A 17,128-nucleotide genomic window follows, 5' to 3' on the forward strand; every position below is an offset into this window, starting at 1 on the left:
TCATCACCCAAGATCCCAGCATCGGGGACAAAATAGTGGATGACACGATATCAATCGTCGATCTACATATGATGACAAGGTTTAGAAGATTGACATACCTTGGTGCATCGAGCTAGTCGGGTTTTCAGTCTCTTTCTGTAACGATCCCAAAACTAATGCCAAGAATTTTTTTTAAAAAAAAAATCGGCATAACCTCCCCTAAAAATGGACCTACCGCAACCTGTTTAAATGCATATTTAACCTGTCATGCAACTAATTTCCGAATTCACGGCAACAAAAGATAATGATACAACCTACTAATCTAGACAATGCTTCAAGCTAGGATTATCCTTCCATTCATCAACAAATTACATATCATCAAGTTCGCATCCCATATGTCATCAAGTATCATAAATGTATTACATGATCATGGTTCTTTAAAAGAAATTTACATCATTACACCTTTGGAATTTTACAAAAATGAGGGATGAACAAAGGAGTAGTCTATTACAAAATAACAAGGAAAATGCTCCTCTAGCAACTTTTAAAGTTGGGGTGGATTGTCGTTCACCGGTTCTTTTCCAAGACCTGAAAAAAATGTATAAATAGTAGGGTGAGCTATATGCTCAGTAGGTGACACTTAAGACACAAATCTTGTGTCATTGTGAATTCAAGCAAAGCATAGGCCAATGGAAGATAGGGATCATACAACGTAGGGGATCAAATACAACATTCAATTCAATTCCAATTATAAACAATGCAATGCAATGCATGTCAATGACACTCCCCATTTTCATTCTCAAAACCATCACTTTCAAACGTTAATATAGCCCGCCTTTTGGTAACCCCGCCGCGACACGAGAGGAGGATTGGCTAGTGTCCCTGACCCTTGGTAACCCCGCGGCGTCATTATGGGCCCCAGCTAGCTCAACCACACTAGGGCGACTCCCTAGTCCCCTCTAGGCTATATTAACCTCCGGCCCGTTGGTAACCGCGCAGCGACCGGGTTTCGCATAAAATCATTTCATCAAAAACACTTTCCCGAAATTTCCCCCTTTTGAAGTAAATCAATTATTTCCCTTTTCCTGCCCAATGTTAATGCATGAATACCTCAATGACATACACAAGTTCATCATTCCATACTTTATCCAATTTAAGCAACATGGCATAATTCGCAAGAATAATCAAGAAAGTCATAACATGCTTATACATAACAAGTTCTAGCACAGTGAACATATATAATCAAGTCCTAAACATGCTTCACATAGAACAATCAACAAATATAGTCACACAACTAACATATATGCATACATATCAACAATTCTCTAGATTTTAAACAACTAATCAAATTAAACAACAATTAGAGGTAATTAACTCACTAAGGTACAAGATTTCATGAATTAAGGGCCCCTACCTCAAGATTGCACCAAAACCCTAGAAAATGGGTCCTCAAATTCGAGCTCCAAGGAAGACTCAAAACTGGAAATTGATGGTATGGATATATAGAGCTTGACACGAGCTTCGTTTTGCCTCAAACGGCACCCAAATCTACCAAGAGATGATGAATTAATCAAAGATTCAAGTTGCAAAGGAAAAAGAAAAAGAAAAAGGCAGAGAGATAGAGCACTGGCCGAGAGAGAGGATTCAGCGGGGAGAGAGAACGAGCATAAAAAAAAGGTCTCTAAACCATATGTTTGAGTGGGTGGTGGGTCCCGCCGATTTTATTTTCTTTTCCATTTTCTTTTTGTTTCAAAATACTCCACATACATATATAAGACATAAACATTACACTTTCCTTTAGCGACCCCTCGAGGGCACTAGTCGTCCAAGACTGGTGCTCGATCCTTCGAAACCATACCCAGGTAAGTCTCTACACACCGGGAAGGGTACAACCCTTGGTTATCATAAATTAAGGCTTGGTTATCCAAAACCAAGGCTTAGTCAACTAAGATTAAGAATTGATTGCCCAAAGTCTACAAAGGCTCAGTCATCCAAGATCAATGCCCGGTCACCCCAAGTCTAGTCATCAGAGACCAAGACCAGGGCCTAACTGACAAAAGTATGGTCATCAGAGATCAAGACTTAACCTACAAAGGTCAGGTCAAAAAACGATCCTCCCCCTCACGTGTTATACCTATGTGGTAATTAATTCCCTTACTAAAGGGACGAGCTGAGTTAAGCTCGTAAAACCTAATTCCCTTACTAAAGGGACGAGCTGAGTGAAACTCGTAAAATTTATTCCCTTGCTAAAGGGACGGGCTGAATGAATTCCGTAATCAATTTTCCAGTACTATAAGGGATAGTAAATAAATGTCATGTACTACAAGGACCCGGGCTGAATGAATCCCGTAATTAATATCCCTGTACTATAAGGGATAATAAATAAAAATTCATTACTCAAGGGGACGAGCTGAGTAAAGCTCGTAAAATTTAATTCCCTTATTAAAGGAGTGATGACCTGAGTGAAACTCGTCCAATTTATTCTCTTACCAAGGGAAGAGTACCCAAGGATACCAAAAAGAATACCCAGAGGCAGAGTACCCAAGGATATCAAAAATAGTACCCAGGGACAGAGTACCTAAAGGTACTAAAAATAGTACCCGTGAGGAGATTACCCAAAGGTACTAAAAATAGTACCCGCGGGAAGAGTTCCCGGGGCAAGAGAAAAAAAAAAAAAAAAAATCTACTGTTCACATGAACAGTACCAGCGGGAACAGTACCCGCGGGAACAGTACTCGCGGGGTGCTGTTCCATAGCAAGGGAATATATATATATATATATATATATATATATATATATTTTACATTCCCAAAGCTAGACGAGCAAGCTTGGGAATATGAGGCAACTGATAGGGAAAAATAACCTACATTGACCAGCCGCCAAACCTCTTTGACATATTTCGTTATCAGAGATAAAGATTTCCATCGGATAAGAATGATGACATTTCTTATCTAGGATAATGAATGACGACGTGGTTCAATAGAGTGAGTATAACCTTGGCATAATTTGAGAAAGTTAAAGGAGTAAATCATATCCCCAACAAATCTGGCAACAGACGATCTCCTCTGATCTTGCACAAACAGATCTCCCGCGGGACCAATTTGATTACGATCGACAGCCATAAATAGGGTACCAAGCCGTTAAAAAAGGTACGAAAAAAAACCCCTAAACAGAATATACATAATTATTATGCGATACGATTACAAGTACTAACTTGATCGTCGGAGGATCCTCGGCCGGCACCCCAAAGGTGCCATTCGAGGTGACGTTCTTTTGTTTTGCAGGTAAACGTCGTCGTTCCGAGTAGTGAGGATTTACGCATCAACAATGTATAATTTATATATTTTGTATTATATAAATATTATAATAATAAGATCAATCTTTTAACTACTAAAATCATAATATATAATAGAAAATTTTATTATAATATATATTTAATTTTATATAAATATTGATTTTAGAATTAAGTTCGATTATACTTTTTATAAAAATTCCAAAATATTTCCAAATGGTTTATACTTTATACTGACTGAGTCCCGACAGTCACATCCATCCCTTTCCGAATATATATATATATATATATATATCCTTTTTGTTTCCTATATTTGGAATTAGAAATGCTTGCTTGCGTGCGCGCGGAGCGTGAGTATCGGCGGACTTGCATTGCTCTCATCAAGTCGGCAAATCACAATATCTTCTTCCACTTCAATCTTTTGATCTGCTTTTACCGATACAAAAAATGACATCGACGATGGCTCCACCGACGGCCAAGAAAGTGAAGCATGAAATGGAGATGTTCGGAGACGTCAGGGTCGACCACTACTACTGGCTTCGTGACGATTCTCGCTCCGATCCCGAGATCCTCTCTCACCTCGAAGCCGAGAACGCCTACACCGATTTCGTAATGTCTGGTATACACACACACAGACACACGCCATTGTTATAACTTGTAGAGCACAACCGTATTTATAGTATACGATTTCATTATTTCTTCTATCATTCATATTAATTAATAATTTGTTCCTTATTACTTTGTAAAGGGAATGGAACAGAAAGGGAATTCCCTCACGCTCTGTTTGTGGGCACTGTTACCTAAGAGAGGATGCTTCACACACCATTTATTTTTTATTTGTTGCGAGTACATCACTTCTGTAGAAAATTTAAGCTTTGTAGTCAATGAAACTTGGAAAGTCCATTGAATTATAGGCAGCTATGTAAAACTTATACCTGAACATTTCTAGCACACCAGACTTTATAAGCCCACTATGAAATGTGTACACATTGCTAAGCTTCACAACAACTTGAAAATGAAATTTAACTATTTCTTGCCTATAACTAACAACAATATTTTTTTTTAACACTGATCAAAGACATTGAAAATTATGACCCAATTGATGTATGCCGACCCTGTTAAGTTGATTTATTTATAATAGAAGTGATGGTAATGAATCATTAAATCCCACATTAAAACACCTATAGCAGTCATGCATTATAATATTGAATATATCAACCTATTCTCAAATATTCTCATATTTGAGAAGGTTCTGTTTATAACTGTTGTATTACTTTTCAGGGACCAAACAATTCGAAGATCAGATTTATGCTGAGATTAGGGGACGAATCAAGGAGGACGACGTCACTGCACCCATACGCAGGGGTTCTTACTATTACTATAATAGGACCTTGGAGGGGAAGGAATATGTCCAGCATTGTCGACGCCTTGTTTCCAATGATGGTGCTCCACCTTCTGTTTATGATGTTATGCTTACTGGACCTGATGCTCCTCATGAGCATGTTATTCTTGATGAAAATATTAAGGCCCAAGAGCATGCATTTTATCAAATTGGCGCATATAAAGTAATGGCAATTTTTCCTATGTGCTTCACTGTGATAACCTTTTTCTTTACCCTTTTCAATAGTTTGTTCCTTATTACTTTGTTTCACTCTACCCTTGCCCTTTGTTTCACTCTCCACGCCTCTCTCATTTTATTTCTCTCCAGGTTAGTCCAAATAATAAACTAGTAGCATATGCGGAAGACACCAAAGGAAATGAGATTTATACTATTTCTATAATTGATGCTGAGACCTTAACACCTGTGGGGAAGCCTCTAGTTGGTGTGACACCATATATTGAGTGGGCAGGTGATGAGGCCTTAGCTTACATCACAATGGATGAGATCCTTCGGCCGGACAAGGTATGATTTTTAAGCTGAACTCATGGTTGAGAATAAATCTTACACTGCCTGCCTCAGCTGTCTCCTTGTTTCTTTCCATCGAAGAATTCGTCCTTGCTTCTCCATCATCCATGCAGTTTCTCTCTCTCTCCCTCTCTCTCTCTCTCTCTATTATTCTTCTTTACAATAACATCCTTCTCCCCGCTTTTAACCTGTACTATTTTAGTTAAAAGAGTTTTTCGCTCACTTGGTATCAATATGCCATGTTCCCACACAGAGATCTTTGGTTGGTTCTCTTAAAGTGAATTAGAGAACTGAATGATTAATACAATCCGTTATGTGCTCATTTTACTGATAACAACCTGCACAACACCTGCCTCGACATTCTAACCACAAGATAAAGAAAACTTTTAATTTTTTTAGTTTTCGGCTTCTCGAGCTGAGTGCAGATACTCTTCTTATGACATATATACATCTTCATTTCATGATGGTCCCGGTTATGTATTTATCTGAATTATGTACCCTTGTTCATATTTGCTTTTGCAAATTGCAAAGATGAAGGGCCATTGGTTGGTGTAATGGTAAAACTCATATTGAAATGCTTCTTCGCTCTCATCCTGACCTTGTAGCCTATTGACTAACGTGTTGTAATGAAACCAAGGAATCATACTATACTGCTTGTCCAGCTTATCTGCAAAGAAACAATATGCTTATTTTTTATTGTGTTTGGTCTTCTACCTAACCTCTCTGTTTATCTTGTTTTTCTAATTAGACTACGTTTAATAGGTATGGATACATAGGTTGGGATCAGAGCAATCAAAAGACTCTTGCCTTTATCATGAAAAGGATGACATGTTTTCCCTTTCTCTTGAGGTGTCTGAGAGCAAGAAATTTTTGTTTGTTGGATCTGAAAGCAAAATTACAAGATTTGTCTTCTACCTTGATATTTCTCAGTCTGAAAATGGGCTTATGGTTTTGACACCTCGTTTGGATGGCATTGACACATCAGTAAGCCATCGTGGAAATAATTTTTTCATTAAGAGGAGAAGCGAAGATTTCTTTAACTCAGAACTTTTAGCCTGTCCAGTAGACAACATAACTGCAACCACAGTTCTTCTTCCTCACCGGGAAAGGTAATAGAGACTCAGCTTTCTTGCTAATTACTATTGGGTTGTGGCGTTATTCAATATATTGTTTTAGTTCTATGCAAATTATTTTTAACGCTCTTTAATACATTATTTACTTATCAAAAACAAAAAAAAAATGTTCTATGCAAATTGTAGTTTAACCTTCATATTAACATAAAGGCCTGGCATTGTGGATCTGTTGATGTTAATACTGTTGTTTCATGTGAGGCTACCACAACACTATGTATCTCATGACAGAGGGAGGAAGGAAGGACAAGTGGATCCAATCAAGAGAGGGGTAGGGAAGGAAGAACCACTGAATCCAATGAAAAGGGTTCTTCACTCTTCTCATTAAGGTCCTGACTCAAGGAAGGGAGGGAGGATCAGTGGAGCCAATAAAGAGAGGGAGGGAGCAGTGGATCAAATTAAAAGAGTTTTTTTCACTCTTCTGAGGTCCTGACTCAAGGGAGCTCCAACCTCTTGCCACTAGTCTGGTTAAAATTAAAAACCTCAATATTTCTTTTATTTTTCCTTCCCCTCTTTTCTATCTTCTCTTTTGCTGTTTTTTGAAATCTCCGCCACTGTTCTGCGTTACTGGTTTTGTATACTGCTGAGGAATGTAACTCACCTTTCCTCTTTTGAATTGGTCAGTTCTTTAATTAATTGAGGACTCGTTCGAATTATTCCTTGTGCATCTGAGGCAAATTTAAAAATGTTAAAGAATATTGAAACAGTGGAAGTCATATAATGAATGGAGAAATAAATATGGCAGATGAGCCAATGGACATTTGAGCTATTTTACTTAGGTCTTGCTTCGCTGGTATGTTTGACAACCATGCGTCCACCAATTATGCCTGTTTCTGTATTAGTTATTCAGACATGTTTCGCTCAGATAGTCTGTTTGGATTTAGTTAGCTTACATTTTTTACTGGTGAAGAATGTTGGGAACAAATCCACACTTGATGACTTCTGGTCTTTTATCTCAAGAAGTATTATTTTTTACTAACTCATCATTGACACAGATAATATCGAATTACTATATATCCAAATTGTATTTTAGATCTTATTCCTATCTAACCAGTACCAAATTATTCTTCTTTACATTGGAATGGTATATATGTTTAGGTTCTCCACTGTAGATAACAGCCTAAAAGTGAGAACTGGGAAAATTTTATTACCTGAAATTGTGCGCACACAAAAATAGAGAACCTGTTACGATAATTTGATGGTAATTTTGCAAGCTTTGTTATGTATAATGATCACGTGTTATACTTGTTCTCTTAAACTTGAAGGCAAACTTCATCCTAACTCTAATAGTAGTGTTTGTACTTGAATGCAACTGCTTTAATTGAATGATCTTGAGACAAGCATATCTGCCTAAGCACCATATAACTCACTGTCTGAGGAACGACCTTAAGAAAACTAGTAACTTACTAGGCAAAATCCGTGTTGTATGTTTTAATGCATAACCATATAACTCACTGTCTGAAAGTTGTTCGGTTTGCTTGTCTTTGTTGTGATGCTTGTAATTAAGTCCAGTAATTCTCTATAAGAAAAAGAATTATCGGGACAGATTGGATTACACATGCATTCTCTGTTCCTCTAACTTGTAAGTATTGCGTGATGTTGTCATTCTGCAAAACTCAATGCATTTATATTCATTCTTAGTAATTTGTAGAGAAATGTGGTATCTTTTCTGGTCACCATCACAAAGTTTTTCTTTGAGGGGCATTTCAGTCATGAGTTAATTAGTTTCAGTTTTTGTCCAGCATAAAGATTCAGGGCGTTCAACTTTTTAATGACCATCTTGCTGTATATGAGCGTGAAATGGGTCTGCCCAGAATAACTATATATTGCCTTCCAGCTGTTGGAGAACCCCTTGAAAGCCTTCAAGGTGGTCGGTCTGTTGATTTTATTGATACCATATATTCAGTTGATCCATATGAATCACAATTTTCTTCCAGCGTTTTACGGTTTGCTTATAGCTCAATGAGGACTCCCCACTCTATATACGATTATGATATGAACACAGGGATTTCAGTTCTGAAGAAAATTCAACCAGTAAGTTGATATTACATCTCTGCATTGTAGTTCAGTTGTATTTGGCCTCATTATCTAGCACATTCTCTTTCCTATAGTCGTGGGTACTTTTCAACTTCTTTATTTGTCAAAGAGTTAGTTACTACTGATGGAGATCAGGACATTGTTCGTATACATGAATTGCACAGGACTCTCACCTCTGCTTGGAAAATGGGCAAGGACAGATAGATTTTATGTTGCATTTGGTATGAAGGAATGGAATAGAATGGAATGCCCATTCCAGCCACTCTTTTGTTTGGTAGGAAAATTAAAGTGGGACCATTCCAGGTCATTCCCTTGGAATGGAAAAGAATGAAAATCCATTCTACATCTCAATCAATGGAATGACCAATTCCATTCCCAGGTAAAATAATAGTGAAAAAATCATGTTCCCCCAAAATCCTCATGTTTCCAAGTCCAAAAACCACCACCACTACCATCGCCACCGCCTTCCAGCACCTTCCACAGCCGCCTTTCACCGCCACCACCTCCGCTGCCTTCCACCAACGCCACCTTCACATCCTTCCATCACCGCTTTTCACTACCACCACCGCCACCCACTGCCGCCTTCCACCACCACCACTTACTGCCGTCTTCCACCGCCATTTCCGCCGCCTTCCACCACCGCCACCGCCTCCTTCCACCACACGACCTTTTATGTAGAAACCCCAAAAGAGAAAAACCACGGGATCTAGTCCAGACATGCACAATCCACTATATGAGAAATAGGTTTAAACTAGGTTAAAAATTCACTCACCCTCAAACCGTAGTTACCTCTGGATACATATGCGTTTATGACACCAATGTTTTCCCCTGAAAGTCTCTCCGTTTCTTATGAATCCGCTTCTCCAGTAATTGCTCACCTTTTCGGTTGAATAGGATAAAATCAATGAATCTTCTCCTTTCTGAATACTTAATCACATGATGGTACTTCTAAGGAACCCTAAATTGAGTAAAACATAAAGTTTTCCCTCTCAAGAACTTTCTCCTGTCTATATGATTAGAGATGCTCAACCTTACCCTAGACTGACCATAACCCTATATTTATAGCCAATATAGAAGTCCATAAGTTTTAGGTTGTTAAATCCTTGCAAAATTGTATTTTGAGAGAGTACCAAAAGTGTATGTCTGACAGGTTCGATTGATCAAGCCTTCAGTCCAACTCTACTAGAAACACTTTGATCAATGCATTCTGGTTATGAAAGAAATTTTTCCTGGAACGTCTTGATCGATTGATGTCTTCCGGAGGCACCTTGATCGATTAACCATATGAATGATGCTCACTGCTTCCAGTTCTAAAATCAGTTTTGAACCATGTATAAAACTTAGGGTCTGAGAAGTTATTTTTCAAAAACATTGTTGAAACATGTTTATGAGCCCAACCAAGATCAAACTAAGTCAAAATAGATCTTCTATGGTCAATTTACCTTTAACCTAGATGCATGATTGAGAACTTAAATTTTCCGCCACGTTCTTTGCACTTTGTGTCTGCCATGTTTGCATGAGTGTCGTTGTATGACAACACATTTGCACATTACAACACCAGTTTTAAGTAGGATTTTGACAACACATGACTCATGTACCTTTCATTCTTCTTTCCAATGTAAATAAATATTTTGTTGAGAATAAATTTGCCAACACGACGCATATAATCAACACACGACTCATATCCTTGACTTTTTATTTCTAACAGATAAGGGGAGTTTTGGGGAAATGCTAGATATGTTTTATATAAACTTTTGAATTCAAATGAAATATTTTTGAATTACAATTAGACGTCCAATAAATTTTGGAAGATCAATTTCACTTTTTTGTTTTGTTTTGTTTTTTGTTTTTTGTCTTCTAAGTATCTACATGGCTATGCCACCATGCCCTAGATTTTTCCTTCTACAGATAGTAGATAGCGCATGAAATTTGAGACTGATACCTATCAATTTGGTGACAACTATTTCTCTCTGGTTATTAAACTATATTGTTGTCGTTACTTTTCTTTAAGGCATGTTTGATTGAATATGGATTTATTTATTTATATTTATTTTTCTAATATTTGACTCAGGTGTTGGGAGGGTTTGATGCCTCAAATTATGTAACTAAAAGGCAATGGGCCTCTGCTCCAGATGGTACTCAGATTCCTATATCAATTGTTTATCAGAAACATCTGGTGAAGCTTGATGGGTCTGATCCATTACTACTTTATGGTTATGGTTCATATGAGGTAATATTTGATTTTATGACTACTTAATGGTTATGGTTCATACAAGATGATATGTGATTCATTAATCAAACAACTACATTTTCAGGCAGAAACACTCTTGACTCGGTAGGGACTTGGGGTGATTGTACGCAGTGGACTTATTAAACTAGCAGAAGTATTTCGTCCTCATTTTTAAAACTTTTATGTGTATAACAGCCCTCTATCAACTCTAAACTCATTACAACCTTAAATTTGTGAATCGTATTTTAAAAAACACTAAAATTCAGCCTAAATCGTTGATTAAAACCACTCCAACCTTTTATCTTGGCAGTAAGGTTTTTTATTTATTTATTTATTTTTATTTTTTATTTTTAAAAAAAAAAGATATAATAGTATTAAAATGTAGTTTGATACTTGATATAGATTGTTAGTAGATGTTGCCCCGGATCTCTTGATTTACGGTTTTTCAATTATTTTTGAATTTTGGAGCAAGTGTTTAACACACTTATATTCTCATATGATCAAGTGAACACTAAATGACAAATGCCCTAAACGTCTATGACACCAATATAATTACTGGAGTGTAAGAGTACCATCAGCTTAAACACTTGACTGGAGATTAGTATTAAGGATAAGAAGGCGCTTTCCGAGCAAATTATAGAATATTGCTGCAGATGAAGAAAAACAAAAGAAGAAGAAGAAATGGAAGAGGAGAAATAAGGAGAACGAGAGAAAGAACAAAGAGCAGTGTGCTCTACCTCTGCCTATTCTCTCAAGTTATTAAGAATGAAAGTTATGATAATTACAATAATGCCCCCACTATTTTGTCAATTATATTAAATCACAACACTCCCTCTCAAGCTAGAACATAGATATTTTTCATGCTCAGTTTGTTATATGTTTCTGAATGGTTAGTTTTCCCAAACGTTTCTTCTTGTCTTGCTTGTATTTCAGGATTGTTGTTTAAATTACTTGGTGAATGCTTTTAATATTGCTTTTAATGTTGTTTTCTTCAACAGAGTTGCACAGATCCCACTTTCAGCTCGTCAATGCTGTCATTGTTAGACCGGGGCTTTATTTATGCAATTGCCCACATTCGTGGGGGTGGTGAAATGGGGAGGCAGTGGTATGAAAATGGGAAACTGTTGAAAAAGAAAAATACTTTCACAGATTTTATTGCTTGCGCAGAGTATCTGATAGAGAAAAAATACTGCTCTAAGGAAAAACTTTGCATCAATGGAGGAAGTGCAGGGGGATTGCTAATGGGTGCTGTTCTTAACATGCGGCCGGATTTATTCAAGGCTGCAGTAGCCGAAGTACCATTCGTTGATGTTTTGACTACAATGCTTGATCCAACTATTCCTCTTACTACTTCAGAGTGGGAGGTAATCTCTTTTTCTGTTAAATTTAATCACTCGAACTTGTTGTCCTTAAAAACAGTCAGAACTGCATTGGTGGTGTATTGGCTGGAAATTTTGTTTTCCATTCAGAAGATTTGTGTAGAGGATTGGTGCTAAAGTTTGATAGGTTGAATGAAGTCTTCATTAATCTGACCTCCATCACATTTTACAGCCCAAAAGGAAAAGTGTATATGAATCAGATCGTCATAATCTGATGTTTGTGACCTTCTGGTCTCCGACATCATTTTGGCAGGGGCCACCAGATTATGGATTCCTTACTGCTCGTGGCTCACAATAGTTGAACCAAAAGTCCTGTACCTATGATTGTAGGTTTGTCAGGGAAGTGGATTTAAGTAGTGTTCAAAGTAGATGCAGGAATTCATAAGCCATTGCTGTGTGCTTCCTTAACTAGGCATATAGCCACATATCATTATTAGAATTCAGATATGTATTGTCAGATAATCCACATATTCATCAGATATACAGACGCCCCACCCACCCCCAAAAAGCGAAACAAAATATCATGAATTTTGCTTTTGTAAGAGAAGATATGTGTCAACATTTGATCCCGTCGTATTTGGTAGCAATCCTGCCATACAAGTGACTAATCACTAGTTTGGTGTATCCGTCACTTATCCCTCCAGCTATAATCTTCTCAGCGAAGAGCCGACTGGTTACATGTAGTAAGTGCATTTGTTCAAATTTTAAAGATAGCAGAAAGATTAGAAGACTAGTTTGTTATGGTTGATGTCACTGTGTGTGCAACTCCAGCAGGTTGGAGTCATTGGACCCTAGCTCAACCTAACCAGAGGCATGTTTTGATAAAGTTCATTATCATTTTTTGTAACCTAAGCAAACTTTGAGGCCCATAATGCTTTGTAAAACTTTGTTTAATAGTTCAAGCATATCATGTGTGCTTAATTTTTTATTTTATTTTATTTTGAATTATTCTATACTCTAGTTACTTTTAAAACTATAAAAACAAATATAAGAAGGCATATCTTATTGATTTGAAATAATTCTTACATTTCCTTGTGTCATTCAAGAGTTCTGGACACAGCATCATGTTAATCCTAGAACCAATATTTATTCCAAATACTTTGTAATTTTTGAATCCTGCTGCTGTATGCATGGTGCATGATGTTGTTTACCATTGCGTGATTCTTTTGGAGTGTTATTCATCAGTGCATAAAACTGTGCATAACTCACTGTTTTGCATGAAAATTGGAGGAAATTTTTATCCACTTGTCCTATTTTGTAATAAACAAGATTTTAGCAACTCAAAACTTTATAAGACACTATTTTTACTGAAACAACGTGTCCAGAAATATCAAAAACAATCTTAAACTAAATCAAATTAGATTTAGCTTATTCTAATGTGTACGAGCAAAGTCAAAATCACTTAATTACAAAACCATTGCAATCACCTCGTGATCACCATCCAATATTAGTTGAATATGACCAGTAATTTGATCAACACTTGTAACCTTAATCAACTTTCTTTTTGACCAAAAACAACGAAAAGGTAAAATTAAAAAATTGCAACGCACTTTGCATGAAATTTTCCAACCAAATGAGAGGAAGTCTAACATTGTACTTCTGAAAGGAAATATAATTTTTTGTCCAACACTTTGCTTGGTCCGGGGTCCGACATCAACCCGACCAAATCTGCCCAAGTTGCAGCCTTAATGTCATCTTTCACTTTTTGACTTGTAATATCTCCTGGAATGGGATCAGCCAAGTTAATTTGAGGCCCTACAAACCAGTTCTTGAGATTTTTAACAATTTTCTACCTTAACATTCTCATCTTGGTCCCTAGTTCAAAATCTTAAGCTATTTCAGAGGTTGTGTGTAAACCTGATGCTTTTTCATTTGAAGTTGCAGTTCAGTATTTATAGAAATTGATAGCTGATTCCTTCTTATTGTTGTAGGAATGGGGTGATCCTCGTAAAGAAGAGTTTTACTTCTACATGAAGTCATACTCCCCTGTCGATAATGTGAGCATTAAGTACCTCCGTTTCTTTAATTTTGCTTTTGTGAGTTTCCTAAAAACCAGCAAGCTGACAGTGGCCAAAATTGGCACCATTTGAAGTAATTTTTTATTTCTGTAGTTTATTTGACCCTGAATCTTCTATTAGCGATTGTAAACTGTACTCTATCTTTATTTTGTGCAGATCAAAGCACAAAATTACCCAACCATTCTTTTTAAAACTGGTTTAAATGGTAAGTTAGTTGAAAAGCTTTTGTACCTTAGTTTCTTCAATATTAGTAGAGGGTGCCCTTTCCAATATAAGATAGTGCAGAGGGAAGAATATAAATGGGGCAATATTATTGTATATATTTAATAATTTGGCAGAAGGTTTGCTTGGTGGGATCCATTGAACAGTGGATGCTGATTTGCAATGTGACTTGCATTGTGGATAGATTAGAGGATGGACCATTTTGTTCTCATGTCTGATGCAAAATTCCTTCTCATAGTTTTCATTCTAATATCTTTTATGTTGCAACAGATTCACGTGTTCTGTATTCAGAACCTGCTAAGTTTGTAGCAAAGTTGAGAGAGATGAAACTTGATGATAATGTGCTGTTGTTCAAGTGTGAATTCAGTGCTGGGCACTTTTCAAAGTCAGGAAGGTAATATTTTGACTTTATTTATTTATTTTTTCTTTCTGGTTAAGCCCTTACCTTAAGCCATTCAGTTTTCATCTTTCTGCATGAAGGGGTTAAAAACTTAAAATTCTCCAAAAGGTGTAGTGATCACAGGGTTAGAAGGTGAAACTGATTATAGACCTAATTCTTGTTGGTATCTACAGGTTTTAGGCAAGACAGGTATTTGAAGTGAACTTATAGGGTAGAGCAGAATGAAAAGGCAAGAGAGAATGGTTATATAGTTCTATCAAGGTTGAGAAAATGAACATGAGCTTGAATGGTGGTTTGAACTGTACTATCTTACCTTGCATTAATGTTCATTCCATTCTCATGGATAAGAAATCCTAAAATTATTTAGTTGTTCAAATTCAACAAGTTGAACATTCATTTATCAAATAAACCCAACTTTTGGAGGCAGTCTCAGTTAGGTACCCTTTGGGTATTGGGCCTTGCTTTTTCATGTTATTGAATACGCAGGAGAAGGCAAATAAAAAGTTTATGGTCAATCTCATGTGTGTAAATATGTGTATATATAGAAGCGAGACAGATTTTATACTGACGTTGTTTTACGAACAGAAAATTGTTCACTATTTACAGCTAGTCATGAAAATTTGTCACTTTTTAGCACGAAGTTCTCATTATGAATCAACCTTTTGATGAATCCCGTAGCAGTTCAAGAAATATATATATGCAATTCCATTTAGATGACTTAGGTAGCAAAAGGAAGAAAAAACAAGAAAGAAAAAAAAGAAAAAGTTAAGGCAGCCAGATCATTTATCTAAGTATCATAGTACATTGTGTTTAATAATAAAAATAATGGGAGAAAAGAAAATGTCTGTGTATTTGTTTGCGAATTGTTGATTGTTTTTGCTTTTATTGTTTAGTTTTTCTTCTTGCCCATCCTTATTGGCTTGGATTCTTGTGCCCATTCTCTCTATTAACGTGAGTAACTATATATTTTTTCTCACAGCTTTGACCAAATTTTAATCATTTCTTTCAATCCTGTTTTCTTTTTCTATTACATGGGATCTATATATGTGTGTATGTACATATAAAAGGGAGACATGTTCTATGGTGGAGTTGTTTTGCTATTTGCAGGTAGTCCTTAATAATTTGTCACTTAGCGTATAATTTGCTTTACAAACCACCCTTTTGATGAATTCCGTAGTAGTCAAGAAACATATGCACGCATTTCCTTTTAGATCATTTGAGTAAGGAAAATAGGGTGGAGGGGAATAAAAATGGAAAAGGAAGGCTTAAAGACAGCCATATTATTTATCCATGACCATACTACAATGTATTTAATGATTACAACATAACAAAAAATAAATAAATTCGTGGACTGTGTTTGTGATTTAGTGTTTATTTTTACTTTGGTTTTTTAGTTTCCTTCTTGTCCATCCTAATTGGTTTGGATTCTTTCTTGTGCCCATTCTTTCTCTATTAAGGAAGCAACTATATATTTTTCTGGACGCCTTCACCTAATTCTTATTCGTTTTGTTTAAATTTTTATTTATTTATTTATTGTACTATTAATTTTTTTGTTAAGAACCAATATTTGCTTTGTGTAAAAGTAAATGCTGGAGCTGATGAGTATGAGAATGTAGGTTTGAGTCTAAGAAAAACTATATTGTGTAAATAATGTCGAAGGTTATGTCCATTACCCTACATAGCCTGTCCCTCCTAGCATCATTGATTAACAGGGTCGCATTGGGTGAAGCCGGTGAGGGACATTGGTAAATGGCCTTTGGACCCGTTTTGAACTCTGCCAATTTCTATTCCAAACCATAAATCTCCACTATTAAGTCCTCCTATTTAGGCTTTTTAGAATGTTCTGTTGTTGATGAACCGAAGAGGGAAAAGGCTTTAGTTCTGGCATTTTCTGTTACGAATCCTCTCTGTGATTAATATGTGAGTTTTTTGCTGGTTGCAGGTTTGAGAAGCTCCAAGAAGAAGCCTTCAATCATGCTTTTATACTGAAGGCTTTAAACAGGGTTCCTGCTGTTGGCTCCGCGCAGGACTGATGAGGTTTGACGTTCAGTACTAATCATTTTACGGGCTCTGAAAATTTTATCTTTCAGCGGGGACCACATGGTTCTAACCAATCACAACTTGACATGCAAACAAATATGTAGTCTCGAATCATATAATAAATTTTCGCATGCATGACTTTTCACCACCACCACTGTAGGTTTTAGTTTACATTTGTGTTTTATTCATGTTGGAAATTGTTAAAAATTTCATGAATGTATTACTAAAAAATAAATATTAATTTTATTAATTATTAATTTCATTCAATTGTAGCTGTTATAATTTTCCGAGACTTCTTGTCATCCCGTCTTACACTTTCTAATTGCGGTGAAATTTAAATGTAAATAGCGTTGGTGTTGGAATTTGCAAAATACAGAACCAAATCATCTATGTGACAATAATTTTCCGGTATTGTATGAACGCCACCACATGACCACAACTCACGTGAAACGGTCACAAGAAAATTACTTTAGGTGACAATAATAATTGTCCAGT

At 36.4% G+C, this 17,128-nt stretch overlaps 1 protein-coding gene and 1 long non-coding RNA gene across 2 annotated transcripts; one reads left to right on the forward strand and one right to left on the reverse strand.

The window, feature by feature from the left end:
- Positions 1-309: 309 nt before the first annotated feature.
- LOC132279235 (uncharacterized) lies at positions 310-1,672 on the reverse strand. The gene is made up of 2 exons (XR_009471268.1): positions 1,394-1,672; positions 310-567 (listed from the first exon to the last, which is right to left on the reverse strand). It is a non-coding gene; the product is annotated as an uncharacterized LOC132279235 (long non-coding RNA).
- Positions 1,673-3,599: 1,927 nt separating this feature from the next.
- On the forward strand, positions 3,600-16,920 carry LOC132276057 (uncharacterized). Its single transcript, XM_059777309.1, has 11 exons — positions 3,600-3,890; positions 4,553-4,836; positions 4,980-5,174; positions 5,940-6,286; positions 8,050-8,341; positions 10,416-10,574; positions 11,573-11,938; positions 13,885-13,950; positions 14,128-14,176; positions 14,464-14,587; positions 16,536-16,920. Exons 1-11 carry the CDS (start codon positions 3,719-3,721, stop codon positions 16,624-16,626), a joined length of 2,145 nt encoding a protein of 714 aa, XP_059633292.1. The 5' UTR covers positions 3,600-3,718; the 3' UTR covers positions 16,627-16,920.
- Positions 16,921-17,128: the final 208 nt, after the last annotated feature.

The sequence above is a fragment of the Cornus florida genome, unplaced genomic scaffold (genome assembly GCF_030987335.1).
Source record: "Cornus florida cultivar Cherokee Brave unplaced genomic scaffold, ASM3098733v1 CherokeeBrave_3.0.0_Hap2_Chr10, whole genome shotgun sequence".
NCBI lineage: Eukaryota > Viridiplantae > Streptophyta > Magnoliopsida > Cornales > Cornaceae > Cornus > Cornus florida.

What these genes read in the sequence shown, in the direction of transcription:
- LOC132276057 (XM_059777309.1), top strand. Translation starts at nt 3,719, where the DNA reads ATGACATCGACGATGGCTCCACCGACGGCCAAGAAAGTGAAGCATGAA. An exon ending in TTCTGAAGAAAATTCAACCA is followed by an intron (nt 8,342 to 10,415) that starts GTAAGTTGATAT and finishes TATTTGACTCAG; the next exon opens with GTGTTGGGAGGGTTTGATGC. An exon ending in TTACTACTTCAGAGTGGGAG is followed by an intron (nt 11,939 to 13,884) that starts GTAATCTCTTTT and finishes TTATTGTTGTAG; the next exon opens with GAATGGGGTGATCCTCGTAA.